We start from the raw sequence: 18,986 nt of genomic DNA on the forward strand, positions 1-18,986 counted from the left end.
CTTCCTAAAATGCAGATATGGTCGTGTCAGCCATAAATGTAAAGCCTGTACAGAAAAATATGTATATGAATTTATGTAAAAATTAGAGGCAGTGAACATGCATACATGCTTATATATCTCTAAATTGTTTTAAGAAGGGTGCATAAACTGTATGGCTGAAGTGAAAAGAATCTTTAATTTTGTATTTTGGTGTTTGAATTATTTATGTAATTGTATTTATTTTAAATAAAATAATATTAAGGTAAATACTGTTGAGTCCTGAATAAATTATAAAAGCCTGGGATTAGTATTCAGATCCTCGCACTCTTTGGCTTCCCCCTTTTCTGTTTTGTTCCCTACTTGGTTGCAGCCCTCCCGGGGGGCATTTAGAAATATGGCAGCATACTGCTGGTCATCACAGTGTCCAGAAATCCCTACCAACATGAGTGCACAGAGACCTGGGATTCTAATGTTTTTGCAGTGTTTAATGTACCATCCCAAATGCCTTTGCCTTCCCTTTAAGAACCACTTTTCTCTTGGGTAGTCCTTGCTACCTCTAGATAACTAATATTTTATTTGTTTTGTCATTTTGGGGTCTGCTTTGTACTTAATCTCTGGCTTTCCAATTTCTTTGGCGCATCATCCTTTCTATCCCAAAGTAGCATTTCTCTTTGCTTTAACCTTTCTGGTAAGCTTCTCTTGCCTACTTTATAGTTATTTGTATTTATGAGTTATTTTTCATGCCAGAATTTGAACTTCTTATGGAAAGATATGCACCAAATGTGAGACTCTATAACCTTCAGAAAGTTATTTGGATATTTATTTATTTATTTATTTATTTATTTATTTATTTTTGCGATACTGGGGATGGAACCCAGAGGCATTCTACCTTTGAGCTATACACTTAGCCCTCTATTTTTATTCACTATTTTGAAACAGGGTCTCACTAAGTTGCAAAGAGCCCTACTGAGTAGCTGAGGCTGTCCTCAAACCACTATCCTCCTGTCTTAGCCTTCCAAATGCTGGGATTACAAGTGTGTGCCACCATGTCCAGCTCTATTTTAATTTTTTTTTTTTTTTTTTTTTTTTTTGGTGGTACTGGGGTTCCTGGAAGCCCTTCTACCTCCGGGCTACACTCCCATTGGCTATACTCCCAGACCTATTTTTACATGTTTTATTTGGAAACAGGGTCTCCTAAGCCAGCGCACGCAGCTGGCTTCGAACCTGCGTGACCTTCCTGTCTCTGCCTCCCAAGCGCGGGGATTACAAGCGTGCGCCACCACGCCTGGCTATTTTAATTTTTTAAAACGGGATCTTGCTAAGTTAATACACTGGCCTTAATCCTGCGGGTTTCTATCTCAGCTTCCTTAGCACTGGAATTACAGACGTGTGCCACCATGCCTGAGTCATTCTTAAGAATAACAATAAGCCGGGCATGGTGGAACACACCTGTAATCCCAGTTTGTGAACATCTTCAGCAAAGTAATGAGGCTCTCAGCAACTTAGACTTGTTTCGAAGTAAAAAGGACTGGGGATATAGCTCAGAGGTAGAGTACCTTTGGTAGATTCAATCCTGAAACCAACCCCCACATAATAAAATCAGTGATTTTCTTTCATGTTAATGGAATTTTTTTTTTTTTTTTTTTTTTTTTTTTTTTTTTTTTTTTTTTTCTTTTTTTTTAAATTTTATTTTATTGGTGCACTGTATTCATACATCATAGTGGGATACAAACTTTTGTAGACATACATGCACACATCGCCCAGTCAGCCCCCACCCGATCCCCACCCCATTCTCTCCCCATCCCTCCTTCCCATGCTTGGCTTAGTGGTTGACATCTAGTATTATAGCAATTTATCCAAAATTAAAAATGATAATCTCACATAACAGTTTCATTTGTCTGATACCAAGCGTTTGATGATTTAAAGATAGCATTTCAATATTTCTTTTTGCTTTCTTTCTTACTAGAGCATATTTTTTTCTGTTTTTTTTAGGTGAAACTATCATATATTTATATATTTATTTTTCAGAAAAAAATCTATCCTAATATGGAATATGAATTCTAGATACCCAAAACGATCTTGAAAAAGAACAAAGCTAGCAGATATATATTTTCTGATTTCAAACCATATAAAGCTACAATAATTGAAACAGTGTAGTACTGTTCTAAAGGCAGATATATAGACTATTGGAGTTAAATACAAGCCTAGAGCTAAATTCTTCCCTATATTGTCAAGTTATTTTTGACAAGGTTTCCACGAACATTTGGTGGTGGAAATAATAATCTTTTAACTAAATATTGTTGAAAAATAATAATTACATGGAAAAGAATAAAATTGGACCTTTACCTAATCCCATATACAAGTATTAACTCAAAATAGATAAAAGACCTAAATATAAATCTTAAGACTATAAACTTTTAGGAGAAAATATGGGTCATAAAACCTCACAACATTGAAATTGGCAGTGATTTCTTGGATATGATTTCAATGGCACAGGCAACAGAAGAATATACAAACTCCCTAAAAAATAAAAAAAAATATTGTATATCCAAAGACAATGTAAACAGAGTTAAAAGTTACTAATAGAATTGGATAAAATATTTCCAAATGCTATATCTGAAGGTATATTAATATTCCAACTAGAAATCCTAAAAATTAACAACAATAAAGGCAAACAATACAATTTAGAGATAGGTAAAAGACTAACATAAATAATGAATCTCCACAGATAACCAATCTTAGTTGTCTGTTGGATGGAAACTCTTGTTTCTCTGGTTCTGGTGAGTGTTACCTATTTCTTCTTTGTAGTTAATCTCTTTGAGTATTTTCTCTAGCGCTGGTTTTGAAGACATAAATTCCTTCAGTTTCTGTTTGTCATGGAAGCTTCTTATTTCTCCATCTAATTTGATAGAAAGTTTTGCTGGATAGGAAATTTTTGGCTGGAAGTTGTTTTCTTTCAGAGTTTGGAATATGTTACTCCAAGCCCTTCTGGCTCTCATGACTTGGTTTGGGAAGTCTGGAGTGATTCTAATTGGTTTGCCTCTGAATGTCAGTTGGCCCTTTGTTTTTGTTGCCTTTAAGATTCTCTGCTTGGCTTCCACATTGGTCATTTTGACAATTATATGGCGTGGGGATCCTCTTCTCGGATCCTGTCTAAAGGGAGTTCTATAAGTTTCCTGGATCTGTGTATCAACCTCTTGCTCTATATTTGGAAAATTTTCTGCTATTACTTCCTTGAAGAGATTGTTGATCCCTTTGGTATCACTTTCTTTTCCCTCCTCTATTCCAATTATTCTTAGGTTAGCTCTCTTAAGATGGGCCCATATTTGTTCAATGTCAGATTCCTGCTGTTGGATATTTTTTTCTAGATTAGAAACTATGCATTCATTTTTGGATTGCTCATCTTCTAAGAGCGAGATTCTGTTCTCCATGTGGTCTAATCGGTTGTTTGTGCTTTGAATTGAGGCCTTTACTTCATTAATTGCATCCTTTATCTCTTTTTGGCTCTCTCTGAGTTCTTTTCGAAGCACCTCTATTATTTCTACAGTTATTTTCCTGATTTGATCTTCTAGAAATCTCTGATTTTCTGTTTTATCGGGTTCTGATGTTGTGGAGTTGTGGGCATTCATTGCTCCAGTGTTATTCCTCTTTCCCATGATTTCAGAAGTTTGTGCCTTCTCTGGGTTCTTCCCTTGGGTCACTATGACTTCACTTAAGGTGCTCTGGATCTCGAGTCTGTATTATCTCAGACCCCACTACTCCTTTACTGGGTTGTATCACAGAGTCTCCGACCCAGGGAGTCGATAGAGGCTGCTTTAAACTATGGGGGGTGCCAGGTTGCACGTTCTCCTATGGTGTGATATCTCTGCCACCACCACTCCCTCACTGGGTCAAGTCCCAGGAGGCCCAATACTGCGATTTCTCCTCTGTGGCCCGCAATTTGACTCACTGTTCTTGAGTACGCAGATGTAGCTGTACTGGACTCGGTGAATTCACTGCTGCTTCCCCCGCCGGTGGCAATATGGCGCCGCTGCCACGCCCTCGGCCATGAGGCTGGCGTATTTTTTCTTCTCTGGTTTCGTTTTCCACTCTGAATCCCTGCAGCGTGTGCTGAGCTCAGCCACTGGGAGCTTTAAATGCTGTCTGCGCCGAAAGATCCCGCCTGGCTGTTCCGCAGCGGCTCACCTGGCTTGCTGTAGCCGTCCGTTGAGTTCGCCACTGCCGCCGGCAGTATGGCGCTGCTGCCGCGTCCTCGGGCGCGTGTGTCTCCTCTGTGGCCCTGAGCTCTGTTCTCAGTCTGCTTTCTCTCTGGAGCCTGGTGGTTTTTTTTTTTGTTTTTCTCGTGATGGTGTTTTCTGGCTATGAAAGGCGCTCTTTTTGTGGTAATGGAGATTGGTTGTTAGTGGGACTCTTAAGCCCCGCTTTTCTCGGTCGCCATCTTCCCGGACTCAACAATCTAATGGAATTTTGACATCTCTGAAAGTGTGAATTTGAGATTCTCGACGTATTGTTTCAAATGATGGTTCTATTCATATAGTGATTATGGTAAAATTACCTGTATTTTTAAAAACTAATATGAACTGAATTCCATTGTCATAATTAGGAAAGAATTCTTTTAATATAATTTAGAAGTATTTATTTCTTTACATGTTAGATACTAAGTCCACAAAAACTGGAATTGTTAAGAGCCCAAATACAACAAGAATTAGAAACTCCTATACGAGAGCGTCTACGGAAGCTGGATGAGGTAAGCAGTTCTGTAGATGAACTATGCAGTTGTCCGCATGCGATTATGAAAGTCATGATGAAAGCAGGCTTTCTTTACTCAGCTCTGCAGCCGAGCAGTGGCCTCACGGGACTGGATTCCTTTACTTCTCTGATCTGTCCTCATTGGCCTCCTGGTGGTTCTTGGGCTTGGGCGTTCTAGGAATGATGCAGTTCAGAAGCCTTTGACTCTTCCTCCTCTGGATATGTCTTGGCTAACTTCATCTCTTGCAAATCTTTGCCTATAATGTTACTTTGACTACCCTCCCCTTTGCCAGCATTTTTCAATTTATTGCTGCAACCTGCTTTTCTTATCACTGCTTAAATCAAGATCAAGGTAAGGATCCCTTTACCTTGTTCTGTTTTTTATTTTTTCTCTACTACATATCACCTTCTAATATGCTATCTAATTTATTTACTTTGCTTATTTTCTGTTTTAGCTCCTCTAGAATGGAAGTTGCACCAGACAAGGAACCTTTTTCTATTTTTGCTTACTGTTAAATTCCAAGTTCCAGAATAGTTCCTGCTCAGTTAATATTTGTTCATCAAAAGAATGAATTTCATTGGGCTTGGTGGCACATGCTTGTAATCTCAGTACTTAGGAGGCTGAGATAGGAGCATCACAGGTTCGTGGCCAGCCTCAGCAACTTAATGAGGCCTTCCACAACTTAGTGAAGTCTGTTTAAAAAAAAAAAAAATGAATTTCATGCAACTCCAGAAAGAAAAATGTTAATTTTATTTCATCTTAAGATTAATCTTCATTTGTAAAATATTGGTATCATATGACTAAATCTATAATAGAAGGGAAAGGAAAAAGACTGCTTGTAGTAAGTAGATTTGGTACTGTGAAAGGCATTTATATGTTCCCTTTTATTTATTTATTTATTTTTTGGCATTCTAGAAATTGACCCCAGGGGCATTCTACCTTTGAGCTGTACCTTCAGCCTTTTTTTTGGGGGGGGGGGGTCTTGAAACAGAATCTTGCTAAGTTGCTAAGAGTCTCACTGTGCTGCTGAGGCTGTCTTTGAACCTGTGATCCGGCTGTCTAAGCCTCCTAAATACTGGGGTTACAGGTGTGCACCATTGCACTTGGCTTGCTGTTGCCTTTTTAAACCAGGCCTTAACCATAGATATGATTATTATCTTGGTAAAAATGGACCCCTTTAGGAGGTTGTTGTATAGCAATACTATCATTGCACAAAACAATTGTGAAATCCTCTCTTATAATGGTTTATTGGCTTGATACGATGATCTTTCAAATATACCCTTAGTGGCAAAGTATTGTGATTGAGAGGAATATAACTTTTTGAAATAAAATCAGTTAAATTCAAGGTAGGTGACAAGGTTAAGTAAAAGCAAATTTTAAAATTAAAACAAAGTATATCCTTGATAACATCTTAAAGTATTTTCTTGGTTTGTAAACTGGCTTAGACTTCAACTGAAGATGTATAGTGAGCCTGATATTTCAGGAGGTATATTTTTCTCATTACTTAGCGTCTTGACACTTAAAATAATGTCTTTGGCACCTTTCTGTGTTATTGCCCAAACTTCTTGTTAGGTATTTAGAACACCCACAGGTTTGTAGGATTGGCCCAGCCTAGGGAATTGGACATAATTCTGGTGAGTTAACAGAGGTCACTGCACACATTCTTGAGGCTGATGTGTTGAGTTGAACTATCACTGTAATTAGCATTTGACTGAACCTAAAGCTACTATACAAAATATTCAGGACAGTTTTTATCTACTTTGAATTCACATATTCTTTTAGAGAAGTATGTTATACTTTTTTTTAAAGTGGGGTAGGGAATTGAACCCAGGGACAGCCTACCTCCAGGCTACATTCCCAGGCTTTTTTATTTTTAATTTTGAAACAGGGTCTCGCTAAGTTAATGTGGCGGCCTCTATAACCTGCGATCCTTGTTTCTTAGCCTCCCAAGTACTGCACTTACAGGCATGTGTCATGCCTGGCTGTCTTATATTTTTAAAAATCTAGCTATATTTTGAAAAGTGTGCTTCATTCTTAAACATTATTTTTTAAACCTGTAGGGCAAAACTTTTGTTATGCTTCACATTTTTATTATAATGAAATCAGCGAAGAAATAACATTAATTGAATGGTATTAATGGTAATAACATTAATTGAATTGGTACCTTCTTAGTAATGTATAATTTCATATGTAGGATACTTAGGGCACTTCTCCAAATTCTATTTGTATTTCTCTTAAATTCATTTTTTACTTTTAGAGTGACTACCAGTATAATATAATGTAAATTTATATTTGTAAAAATGATTTTTGGGGAGTGTACATTTTACTTACATATTTGTTCCTAATTGTAATCTCTTATTAAATTTAGGAAGTTGAAAAGTATAGAGCTGAATATAATAAGCTTCGCTATGAGCACACATTTCTCAAGTCAGAATTCCAACACCAGAAAGAAGAGTTTGAACGTATTTCAGAAGAAGAAAAAATAAAATATGAATCAGAGGTAAATGACTGATTATACTAGTTTATTCAAAAATATCTTTTAACCAAGATATTAAAGATATTCAAAAGATATCAAAGATTATTCAAAATAATCTTTTATGATTATTTTTGTAAATAAATAGAGTTGTAAATAAATAGAGTTGATAGCATGACTATATCTTATTAAGGGTGAAGTATTTGTAATGTTATGACTTTTATTTGCCTTATATCAATATTTTTCTTGTGAATGTTGTATTTTGACTGTTGTGTTTTTCTATTTATTTTCTCTTTATTTTGCCCCAGCCGATGGAATAGGGCTTTCTATCAGATAGTCTCTTGTCTCCCAGAGCTACAGAGACGATTTCTAGTGTGTGTGACATAGTGTATAGGAATGTCCCCTCTACTTCTTGCACTCAGACCACTTTCTGGAGAGCTGTAGCTGTGGTCCCTTGTACTTTGTTTCCATTGATATAAACAAGGGGTCTAAACCTTCACGTGTGCCTGTCCCCCACAGGAAATGCCTTTGTTCTTTCCGACACCTGTAACTGCAGAATTCTCTGCTTCCGGCCGCATGCACTCCGATTCTGTCTCCCATTGCTTTTGGAAGCTTTTCTACTCATTTTGTCATTGTCTCCTAGTTGTGCTAAAAATGGGTTTTCTGGTTTTTTTATTCCTCATATTACTTTTAGATTATTCTTCAGGATGGAAGGAGAGAAACCAATTTTATTCTGTCACATTCATAAAAAAATAACTTGGTGTCTATAATTGTGTTACATAGTCTTTGTAGAACCACATTTGCATTTTATATCTATTGCATTGAATTTATTTGGAATTAAGGCAAAAATATTTTCACCTTCCTTTACCAGCTACTAATTATTTATAGTGTTCTAGGCATCTAATAAAAATTAAAACCATGCTGTTTATATTAGGCTGACTTTTATCAGTAAGCAAACTCTACCATGATTGTTCCATATGCAAGAAGCTCACTGAACTCTGGATCATTTTAGTCCATTAACATTACAGTAGCAGAAACTATAAATATTTATAATTCTTTTGCATTAAAATTTTTTCACAGCTTTAAATTTTTCTCACATATTATCTCACTTTTGTTATAATAGGGAGGACCATCTTATTTTCTCCATTTAAAATTAAGTTGCTAGCCGGGCGTGGTGGCGCACGCTTGTAATGCCCGCACTTGGGAGGCAGAGACAGGAGGATCGTGCAGGTTCGAAGACAGCCGCGCACGCTGGCTTAGGAGACCCTGTTTCCAAATAAAAATGTAAAAATAGGTCTGGGAGTGTAGCCCGGAGGTAGAAGGGCTTCCAGGAACCCCAGTACCACCTAAATAAGTAAATAAATAAATAAATAAATAAATAAATAAATAAATAAATAAAATTAAGTTGCTAAGGCATAAGATAAGTGAATTACCCAGAGTCTCACAGAAAGTCAATAGCCAGGTTAACAATAGAATTCAGGTGTCCCATATTTTTATTTCAATTCCTAGCCCTGAGTTTTTACTTTGAAGTTACCAATGATTTTTATCTGTTAATAATTATATAATAATTATTTGTATTTTCTAGTGTCTAAAGTTTGTTGCTTTTTTCTTTTTTTTCTATTTCCCCCCCCTGTACTGGGCATTGAACCCAGGGGCATTCTGCCTCTGAGTTATACCCCTAGTCTTATTTTTTTAAATTTTGTAACAGGGCCTCACTAAGTTGCTGAGGACATGAACCTGCGATACTCTTGTCTCAGCTTCCTAAGTACTATCATTACAAGTGTGCACTGTTGTGCCCAGCTCAGCTTTGTTGCTTTTTTATTTAATTTTTTAATTTTTTAATTTTTTAATTTTTTAATTTTTTTATTGGTGTACTGTATTCATACATCATAGTGGGATACAAAGAAAACTGTTTTAGACATACATGCACACATCGGCAGTCAACCCCCACCCGATCCCCACCCCATTCCCTCCCCATCCCTCCTTCCCATGCTTGGCTTAGTGGTTGACATCTAGTATTATAGCAATTTATCCAAAATTAAAAATGATAATCTCACATAATAGTTTCATTTGTCTGATACCAAGCTTTTGATAACATAAAGATAACATTTCAATATTTCTTTTTGCTTTCTTTCTTACCAGAGAATATTTTTTTCTTATTTTTTTAGGTGAAACTATCATATATTTATATATTTATTTTTCAGAAAAAAATCTATCCTAATATGGAATATGGATTCTAGATACCCAGAACGATCTCGATAAAGAACAAAGTTAGGAGATGTATATTTTCTGATTTCAAACCATATAAAGCTACAATAATTGAAACAGTGTAGTACTGTTCTAAAGGCAGATATATAAACTATTGGAGCTAAATAAAAGCCTAGAGCTAAATTCTTCCATATATTGTCAAGTTATATTTGACAAGGTTTCTACGAACATTTGGTGGGGGAAATAATAATCTTTTAACTAAATAATGCTGAAAAATTAAAATTACATGAAAACATTTCAATATTTCTTTTTGCTTTCTTTCTTACCAGAGAATATTTTTTTTCTATTTTTTTTTAGGTGAAACTATCATATATTTATATATTTATTTTTCAGAAAAAAAATCTATCCTAATATGGAATATGGACTCTAGATACCCAAAACGATCTTGAAAAAGAACAAAGCTATAGAAGATATATATTTTCTGATTTCAAACCATATAAAGCTACAATAATTGAAACAGTGTAATACTGTTCTAAAGACAGATATATAAACCATTGGAGTTAAATAAAAGCCTAGAGCTAAATTCTTCCCTGTATTTTTTTTGTTGTTGTTGTTGTGGTACTAGGGTTTCTGGAAGCCCTTCTACCTCTGGGCTACACTCCCAGACCTATTTTATATATATTTTTTGAGACAGGGTCTCTTAAGCCAGCCTGGCTGACTTCGAACCAGCGCGATCCTCCTGTCTTCGCCTCCCAAGCGCGGGGATTACAAGCGTGCGCCACCACGCCCGGCTGTTCTTCCCTATATTGTCAAGTTATTTTTGACAAGGTTTCCACAAACATTTGGTGGTAGAAATAATAATCTTTTAACTAAATATTGTTGAAAAATAATACTTACATGGAAAAGAATAAAATTGGATCCTTACCTAATCCCATATACAAATATTAACTCAAAATAGATAAAAGACCTAAATATAAATCTTAAGACTATAAACTTTTAGGAGAAAATCTGGGTCATAAAACCTCACAACATTGAAATTGGCAGTGATTTCTTGGATATGATTTCAATGGCACAGGCAACAGAAGAGTATACAGACTCCCTAAAAAATAAAAAAATATTGTATATCCAAAGACAATGTAAACAGAGTTAAAAGTTAATAATAAAATGGGATAAAATATTTCCAAATGCTATATCTGAAGGTATATTAATATTCCAACTAGACATCCTAAAAATTAACAACAATAAAGGCAAACAATACAATTTAGAGATAGGTAAAAGACTAGCATAAATAATGAATCTCCACAGATAACCAATCTTAGTTGTCTGTTGGATAGAAAATCTTGTTTCTCTGGTTCTGGTGTGTGTTACCTATTTCTTCATTGTAGTTAATCTCTTTGAGTATTTTCTCTAGCGCTGGTTTTGAAGACATAAATTCCTTCAGTTTCTGTTTGTCATGGAAGCTTCTTATTTCTCCATCTAATTTGATAGAAAAATTTGCTGGGTAGGAAATTTTTGGCTGGAAGTTGTTTTCTTTCAGAGTTTGGAATATGTTACTCCAAGCCCTTCTGGCTCTCATGACTTGGTTTGGGAAGTCTGGAGTGATTCTAATTGGTTTGCCTCTGAATGTCAGTTGGCCCTTTGTTTTTGTTGCCTTTAAGATTCTCTGCTTGGCTTCCACATTGGTCATTTTGACAATTATATGGCGTGGGGATCCTCTTCTCCGATCCTGTCTAAAGGGAGTTCTATAAGTTTCCTGGATCTGTGTATCAACCTCTTGCTCTATATTTGGAAAATTTTCTGCTATTACTTCCTTGAAGAGATTGTTGATCACTTTGGTATCACTTTCTTTTCCCTCCTCTATTCCAATTATTCTTAGGTTAGCTCTCTTAAAATGGGCCTATATTTCTTCAATATCAGATTCCTGCTGTCGGATATTTTTTTCTAGATTAGAAACTATGCGTTCATTTTTGGAATGATCATCTTCTAAGAGCGAGATTCTGTTCTCCATGTGTTCTAATCGGTTGTTTGTGCTTTGAATTGAGGCCTTTACTTCATTAATTGCATCCTTTATCTCTTTTTGGCTCTCTCTGAATTCTTTTCGAAGCACCTCTATTATTTCTACATTTATTTTCCTGATTTGATCTTCTAGAAATCTCTGATTTTCTGTTTTATCGGGTTCTGATGTTGTGGGGTTGTGGGCATTCATTGCTCCAGTGTTATTCCTCTTTCCCATGATTTCGGAAGTTTGTGCCTTCTCTGGGTTCTTCCCTTGGGTCACTATGACTTCGCTTAAGGTGCTCTGTATCTCGAGTCTGTAGTATCTCTGACCCCACTACTCCTTTACTGGGTTGTATCACAGAGTCTCCGACCCAGGGAGTCGATAGAGGCTGCTTTAGACTATGGGGGGTGCCAGGTTGCACGTTCTCCTATGGTGTGATATCTCTGCCACCGCCACTCCCCCACTGGGTCAAGTCCCAGGGAGTACAGTACTGGGATTTCTCCTCTGTGGCCCGCAATTTGACTCACTGTTCTTGAGTACGCAGATGTAGTTGTACTGGACTCGGTGAATTCTCTGCTGCTGCCGCCGGTGGCAATATGGCGCTGCTGCCACTCCCTCGGCCGTGAGACTGGCGTATTTTTTCTTCTCTGGTTTTGAGTTCCACTCTGAGTCCCTGCAGCGTGTGCTGAGCTCAGCCACTGGGAGCTTTAGATGCTCCCTCCCTGCGTGGAAAGATCCTGCCTGGCTGTTCCTCAGCGGCTAACCTCGGCTTGCTGTAGCCCACGGCGAACTCGCCGCTGCTGCCGGCAGTATGGCGCTGCTGTCGCGTCCTCGGGCGTCAGGCGGTGTATCTCCTCTGTGGCTCTGAGCTCTGTTCTCAGTCTGCTTTCTCTCTGGAGCCTCGTGATTTTTTTGTTTCTCTGGTGATGGTGTTTTCTGGCTATGAAAGGCGCTGATTTTGTGGTAATGGAGATTGGTTGTTAGCGGGGCTCTTAAGCCCCGCTTTTCTTGGTCGCCATCTTTGTTGCTTTTTTAAAGAGTAAAATCTGCATCTGAAATCGGATGGCTAATCTATTTTTTTTACCTGTGAAAGACTAAATTATTTTTAAATTTTTTATTCAAAAGCTTTAAAAAAGATTATTAGTTTTTATAATTGATATGTCTTCTGATAGTGTTAGGAATCTGAAGTCATAATTAGTAGAGTCTAGAGAAGTAAGACTGAAAACACTAGTTTTTTCCTTCTCCTTTCCAGTAGATTAGGGAGGAGCAGTATGACAGTAATTAGGAATCTGCTTACTTTCATCTCATTCCTTATCTTCATACTCCAGTTTCTATACGCAGACACAGTAAGACCTTCATGATCCACGACCACCTCACATGGAGAATACACAGGAAATACAATTTCAAAACTTCTAAGTAGAGCCTACTCATGCCTATTTTACAGTTTAAACTAGTGTAAAAATATGAATTTTTGTAATAAAAATGCAGGAGTACCTTGTTTTGCTGTACTTTGCTGTTACCATGTTTTTACAAATTGATGGATTGTGGCTGCCCTGCATCGAGCAAATCCACAGCGCTGTTTTATCAGTAGCACATGCTCACTTTATGTTTCCTCATCAGTTTTGGTGCTTCTCACACTATATCATATTTTTATTATTATTTATTATATATGCTATGGTGATGTGACCAGTGATCTTTGATGTTACTATAATAATTGTTTTGGGATGCCATGAGCCATGCCGATATAAGATGCTGAACTTAACTGGTAAATGGCATGTTTTGACTGCATTAACTGGCTGCTCCTTTGCATCTCATCTTAGGTCTAATAATAAATCTAATAATAAATCTAATAATAAAGTTAGATTATCTAATAACCTCAGTGTCCGCTAGGTGTTCAAGTGAAAAGAAGAGTCAAGCACCTCTGGTGTGAAATCAAAAGCTAGACATGATTAAATTTGGTGAGGGAGGCATGTTGAAAGCCAAGAAGGGCCTAGAGCTAGGAGGCATTTTGTGCCAGATGCTTAGCCAAGTTGTGAAAGCAAAGGAAATGTTCTTGATGGAAATAAAAAGTGCTGCTTTTGTGAATGATAAGAATGGTACACAAATGGTGGAGCAGTTTGGGCTTTTATGTCTAATTATCTAAGAAATAAATTTCCTAAGGCCATAAGCTACAATAGATAGCTTCTCATGGTAAATTTAGACCTTCTGGAAAGGGATTGACCATGTAAGTGCCATTAAGAGTATTTGTGATTCATGGGGAGAGACTAAAATACCAGCATTAGCAAGTCTTAAGAGAAGTTGACTCCAACCCTTGTGTGTGTGTGTGTGGGGGGGGTTCAAGACTTCAGTGGAGGAAGTAACTGCAGATGTGGTAGAACCAGCAAGACAACTAGAACTAAAAGTACAGCTCAAGGTGATATGCCACCTAGAAATGTTTTGTGAAAAGGAGAGTCAGTTGATGGGGCAAACTTCATTGTTGTCTTATTTTATGAAACTGTCACAGCCTCTAACCTTCTTGGTCAGCAACCGTCAATATTGAGGCAAGGCCCCATCAGGAAAAGATTATGACTTATTCAAGGTTCAGATGATTGTTAGCCTTTTTATTTTTATTTTTATTTTTTTTATTTTTTTATTTTATTAAGATATATACATTTTTTAAATATAATGCTACTGTTTACTGATATAATGCAATGTAATAGAAATAAAACTTTGACAAGCACCTCAGCTCTAAAATATTACTTTCACTTTATTAGAATAATTTACTTTACTGCAGTATTCTGGAACTAAATCCATTTCCAAGGTTTATCTCTATTTTGACTTTATTGTAATAATGAAGAACTCATACAGTACTTGTACGTTTTTACTTGTACAAATAAGAGTAACTGAATATTTAGTGTGTTGGTTTTTAGCACAATTCTTTAGAATTTTTTTTAATTTTTTATTGAACATAAATGGTATACATTTAAACTATACTTGATGCCCTCTCCCCCCTCCCGCCCCTGTTTTCCCTTCCCCACTCCCAGCAATAAAACAATGATTGTCCCGGGTAACCATGCCATATTCATAATTTTACATATATTCAGATGTGGACCCTCATTAATCAAGTTCAGCCTTCCTCCTCCTCTATCTTTCCATTCAAGCTTTGCTGGTATTTCCCCTCCATTATCTGGAGTACCACTGGTATTCTCTGGATTCCCTAGTTTGGGCATATTAGCGGAAACATATGTACCTTCTCCTTCTGTGCTTGGCTGGTCTCGCTTAACATAATGCTCTCCAGGACTTTCCATCTTCTTGCAAAAGGTATGATTTTGTTCTTCTTTATGGCTGAGTAGAATTCCATTGTGTGTATTTCCCAGAGTTTTGCAATCCATTCATCTGTTGATGGGGACCTGGATTGGTTCCATATTTTGGTTATTACAAATTGTGCTGCTGTGAACATAGGTATGCATATGTTGCTATAGTTCTCTGTTTTCAACCCCTTTGGAAAAATACCCAGGAGTGGTAGAGCTAGATTGTATGGTGGATCTATTCCTAGCTTTCTTAGGAATCTCCACACAGATCTCCATAGTGGCCGAACTACTTTGCATTCCCACCAACAGTGTAAAAGAGTTCCTCTTTCCCCACATCCTCGCCAGCATTTGTTGTTGTTTGATTTCTTTATGCTTGCCACTCTGACTGGGATTAGATGGAATCTCAGTGTAGTTTTGATTTGCATCTCCCTGATGACCAATGATGTAGAACATCTTTTCATGTATCTATTGGCCCTTTGTATCTCTTCTTTTGTGAAGTGTCTATTTAGTTCATTTGCCCATTTCTTGATTGGGTTGTTTGCTTTGCTAGTGTAGAGTCTTTTGAGCTCTTTGTATATTCTGGATATTAGTTCCCTATCAGAGTGGTGGCTGGTAAAGATCTTTTCCCATTCTGTAGGCTTCTTATTTAAGTTGTTGATGGTTTCCTTTGATGAGAAGAAACTTTTAAGTTTGATGTTATTCCACATGTTAATTCTTGCTTTAATTTCCTGAGCTTTGGAGGTTTTGTTGAGAAAGTTACTGCCTGTGCCAATATTTTGTAGTGTTGAACCTATGCTTTCCTCTACTAACTTCACAGTCTCAGGTCTAATTTCTAAGTCTTTGATTCATCTTGAGTTGATTCCTGTGTTTGGTGAGATATAGGGGTTTAGATTCATCTTTTTACAAATGGATAGCCAGTTCTCCTAGCACCATTTGTTGAAAAGGCTGTTTTTTCTCCAGCATATGAGTTTGGCCCCTTTGTCAAAGATTAATTGACTAAAGATGTGTGGGTTTGTTTCTGTATCTTCTATTCTAATCCACTGGTCAGTATATCTGTTATTGTGCCAGTACCATGCTGTTTTTACTATTGCTCTATAGTATAATTTGAAGTCTGGGATTGTGATGCCTCCTGCATGTTTCTTATTGCTGAGAATTGCTTTGGCTATTCTGGATCTTTTCTTTCTCCATATAAAGTTCATGATTGATTTTTCTAGGTCTCTGAAGAATGTCGCTGGTATTTTAATGGGAATTGCATTGAATCTATAGATCAGTTTTGATAGAATGGCCATTTTGATGATATTTATTCTGCCTATCCATGAGCACAGGAGGTCTTTCCATCTTTCAAGGTCTTCTTCAATTTCTTTCTTTAATGTTTTATAGTTTTTGTTGTAGAGGTCTTTTACATCTTGGGTTAGGTTTATTCCTAGATATTTTATTGGTTTTGAGGTTATAGTGAATGGAATTGTTTTCTTTGTTTCTTTCATTGTGGAGTCATTGTTGGCATAAAGAAAAGCCATTGATTTCTTTAGGTTGATTTTGTATCCTGAGACTGCTGAATTTGTCAATCAGCTCCAGAAGAAGTCTGTTGGTTGAGTTCTTTGGGTCTTCCAGATAAAGGATCATGTCATCTGCTAGTAAGGATAATTTTAATTCTTATCTTCCTATGTGAATTCCTTTTATTTCCTTCTCTTGTCTTATTGCTGCAGCAAGAGTCTCAAGGACTATATTGAAAAGGAGTGGTGATAGTGGGCATCCTTGTCTTGTTCCTGACTTTAGAGGAAATTCTTGCAGTTTTTCCCCATTCAATATAATGTTGGCTTTGGGTTTACAGTATATTGCCTTAATGATGTTGAAGTACCTTCCTTCTATCCCAATTTTCTGCAGTGTTTTTAACATAAATGGGTGTTGTATTTTGTCGAATGCTTTTTCAGCATCTATTGCTATGATGATGTGGTTTTTGTTCTTGGTTCTATGTATGTGGTGGATAACATGTATTGATTTGCATATGTTGAACCAGCCTTGTTTTTCTGTGATGAACCCAACTTGGTCATGATGCATTATTCTCTTGATGTAGTTTTGAATGTGTATAGTTAGTATTTTGTTTAGAATTTTTGCATCAATGTTCATTAAGGATATTGGTCTGTAATTTTCCTTTCTTGAAGTATCTTTATTTGGTTTGGGGATTAATGTGATACTGGCCTCATAGAAGGAATTTGGGAGAGTTCCATCTCTTTCAATTTCCCAGAACAAGTTATGAAGTATTGGTATTAGTTGTTCACTGAAGGTTTTGTAGAATTCAGCTGTAAACCCATCTGGGCCTGGGCTTTTCTTTGGTGAAAGAATTTTTATTGCTGTTTCTATTTCTTTAGTTGCTATTGGTTGGTTTAGGCTTGCTATGTCCTCTTGGCTGAGTGTAGGTAGGTTAACTGTGCTTAGAAATCTATCAGTTTCTTCCATGTTTTCAAGTCTATTGGAGTATAAATTTTTAAAGTAGTTTCTGATAATCTTTTGAATTTCTTCACTATCTGTGGTGATATTTCCTTTTTCATTTCTAATTTTGATAATTTGAGTTGATTCTCTTTTTCTTTTGTTAGGTTGGCCAGGGGGTTATCAATTCTATTGATCTTCTCAAAGAACCAACTTTTTGTTTTATTGATTCTTTGAATTGTTTTTTTATTCTCTATTTCATTTATTTCTGCTCTAATTTTAATAATTTCTTTCCTTCTGCTGGCTTTGGGAGTAGACTGTTGCAGACTTTCTAGGTCCTTGAGTTGTGTCATTAGGTTCTTTACTTGGTGGTTCTCTGTCCTTCTTATGTGGGCACTCAGTGCAATAAACTTTCCTCTTAATACTGCCGTCATAGTGTCCCATAGATTTTGGTAGGTTGTGTCTCTGTTTTCATTTGTTTCCATAAATTTTTTTATTTCTTCCCTAATTTCTGCTCTTACCCATTCATCATTCAATAGTGTATCATTCAATCTCCATGTATTTGAATAATTTCTTTTGAGTTTCCTGTTGTTGATTTCTACTTTTATTCCATTATGGTCTGAAAAGATGCAAGGAATTATATTATATCTTTTGAATTTGCTGGCACTTTCTTTGTGTCCCAGTATGTGGTCTATTTTGGAGAAGGTTTCATGGGCTGCTGAGAAAAATGTGTATTCTGTAATTCCTGGCTGAAATATTCTGTAAATGTCTATTAGGTTCATTTGGTTTATGGTTTTCTTTACTTCTAAAGAGTCTTTACTCATCTTTTGCCTTGAAGATCGATCTAGTGGTGTGAGAGGCGTATTAAAGTCTCCCAGAATTATTGTATTTGGGTCTATTTGGGATTTGATGTTCAGAAGGGTTTGTTTTACAAATGTGCTTGTACCCACCCACGTTTGGGGCTTAAATATTTACTATCATTATATCTTCTTGGTTTATTGTTCCTTTTAGTAAAAGGAGGTGCCCTGATTTGTCTCTTCTGATGTGTTTTAGTTTAAAGTCTGTTTTGTTGGATATCAGGGTTGCTACCCTTGCTCTTTTTTGGTCTCCAGTAGCATGATATATCTTTTTCCATCCTTTCACTTTCAGTCTGTGAATGTCTTTGGCTGTAAGGTGAGTTTCTTGCAGACAACATATATTTGGATTATGTTTCTTGATCCACATTGCCAGTCTATGTCTTTTGATTGGTGAGTTAAGTCCTTTGACGTTAAGAGATTTATTGAAATATGATTTTTGTTTTCAGCCATTTTATGTTCTGTCTACTATTGGATGGATTGGTCTTTCTTCTTTACTTAAATGGCCCACTTATTGATTTCCTCTCTTATCTGGTTCTGGAGTCTGCTTCTTTTTTCTTCTTTATGGTTTATTTCTTTAAGAATTTTCTCTAGTGTAGGCTTTGAATTCATGAAATTTTTTTAAGATTCTATTTATCCTGAAGCACTTTTTTTTCCCCATTGAATTTTTTTTTTTTTTTTTTTTTTGGTGGTACTGGGGTTCCTGGAAGCCCTTCTACCTCTGGGCTACACTCCCAGACCTATTTTTACATTTTTATTTGGAAACAGGGTCTCCTAAGCCAGCGCGCGTGGCTGGCTTCGAACCTGCGTGATCCTCCTGTCTCTGCCTCCCAGGCGCGGGGATTACAAGCGTGCGCCACCACGCCCGGCTTCCCCATTGATTTTGAATAGTAGTTTTGCTGGATAAATAATCTTCAGTTGGAAGTTATTTTCTTCCAGGGTCTGAATCACGTCGTACCAATCTCTACTAGCATTCATGACCTGGGTTGTATAGTCTGGGGTGATT

General features: G+C 36.7%; 1 protein-coding gene across 1 annotated transcript in view; it reads left to right on the plus strand.

Moving 5' to 3' along the window:
- CEP83 (centrosomal protein 83) overlaps positions 1-18,986 on the plus strand; it is a gene marked incomplete at both ends in the record, with an annotated part of 93,113 nt that overhangs the window by 13,698 nt on the left and 60,429 nt on the right. Inside the window, 2 exons of the mRNA XM_080706245.1 lie at positions 4,634-4,726; positions 7,098-7,229. Of these exons, the coding sequence (XP_080562371.1) occupies positions 4,634-4,726; positions 7,098-7,229 (225 nt within the window). The remainder of the gene's footprint in view (positions 1-4,633; positions 4,727-7,097; positions 7,230-18,986) is intronic.

This window comes from Muscardinus avellanarius, assembly GCF_963383645.1.
Source record: "Muscardinus avellanarius genome assembly, chromosome: 11".
NCBI classification, from domain to species: Eukaryota; Metazoa; Chordata; class Mammalia; order Rodentia; family Gliridae; genus Muscardinus; species Muscardinus avellanarius.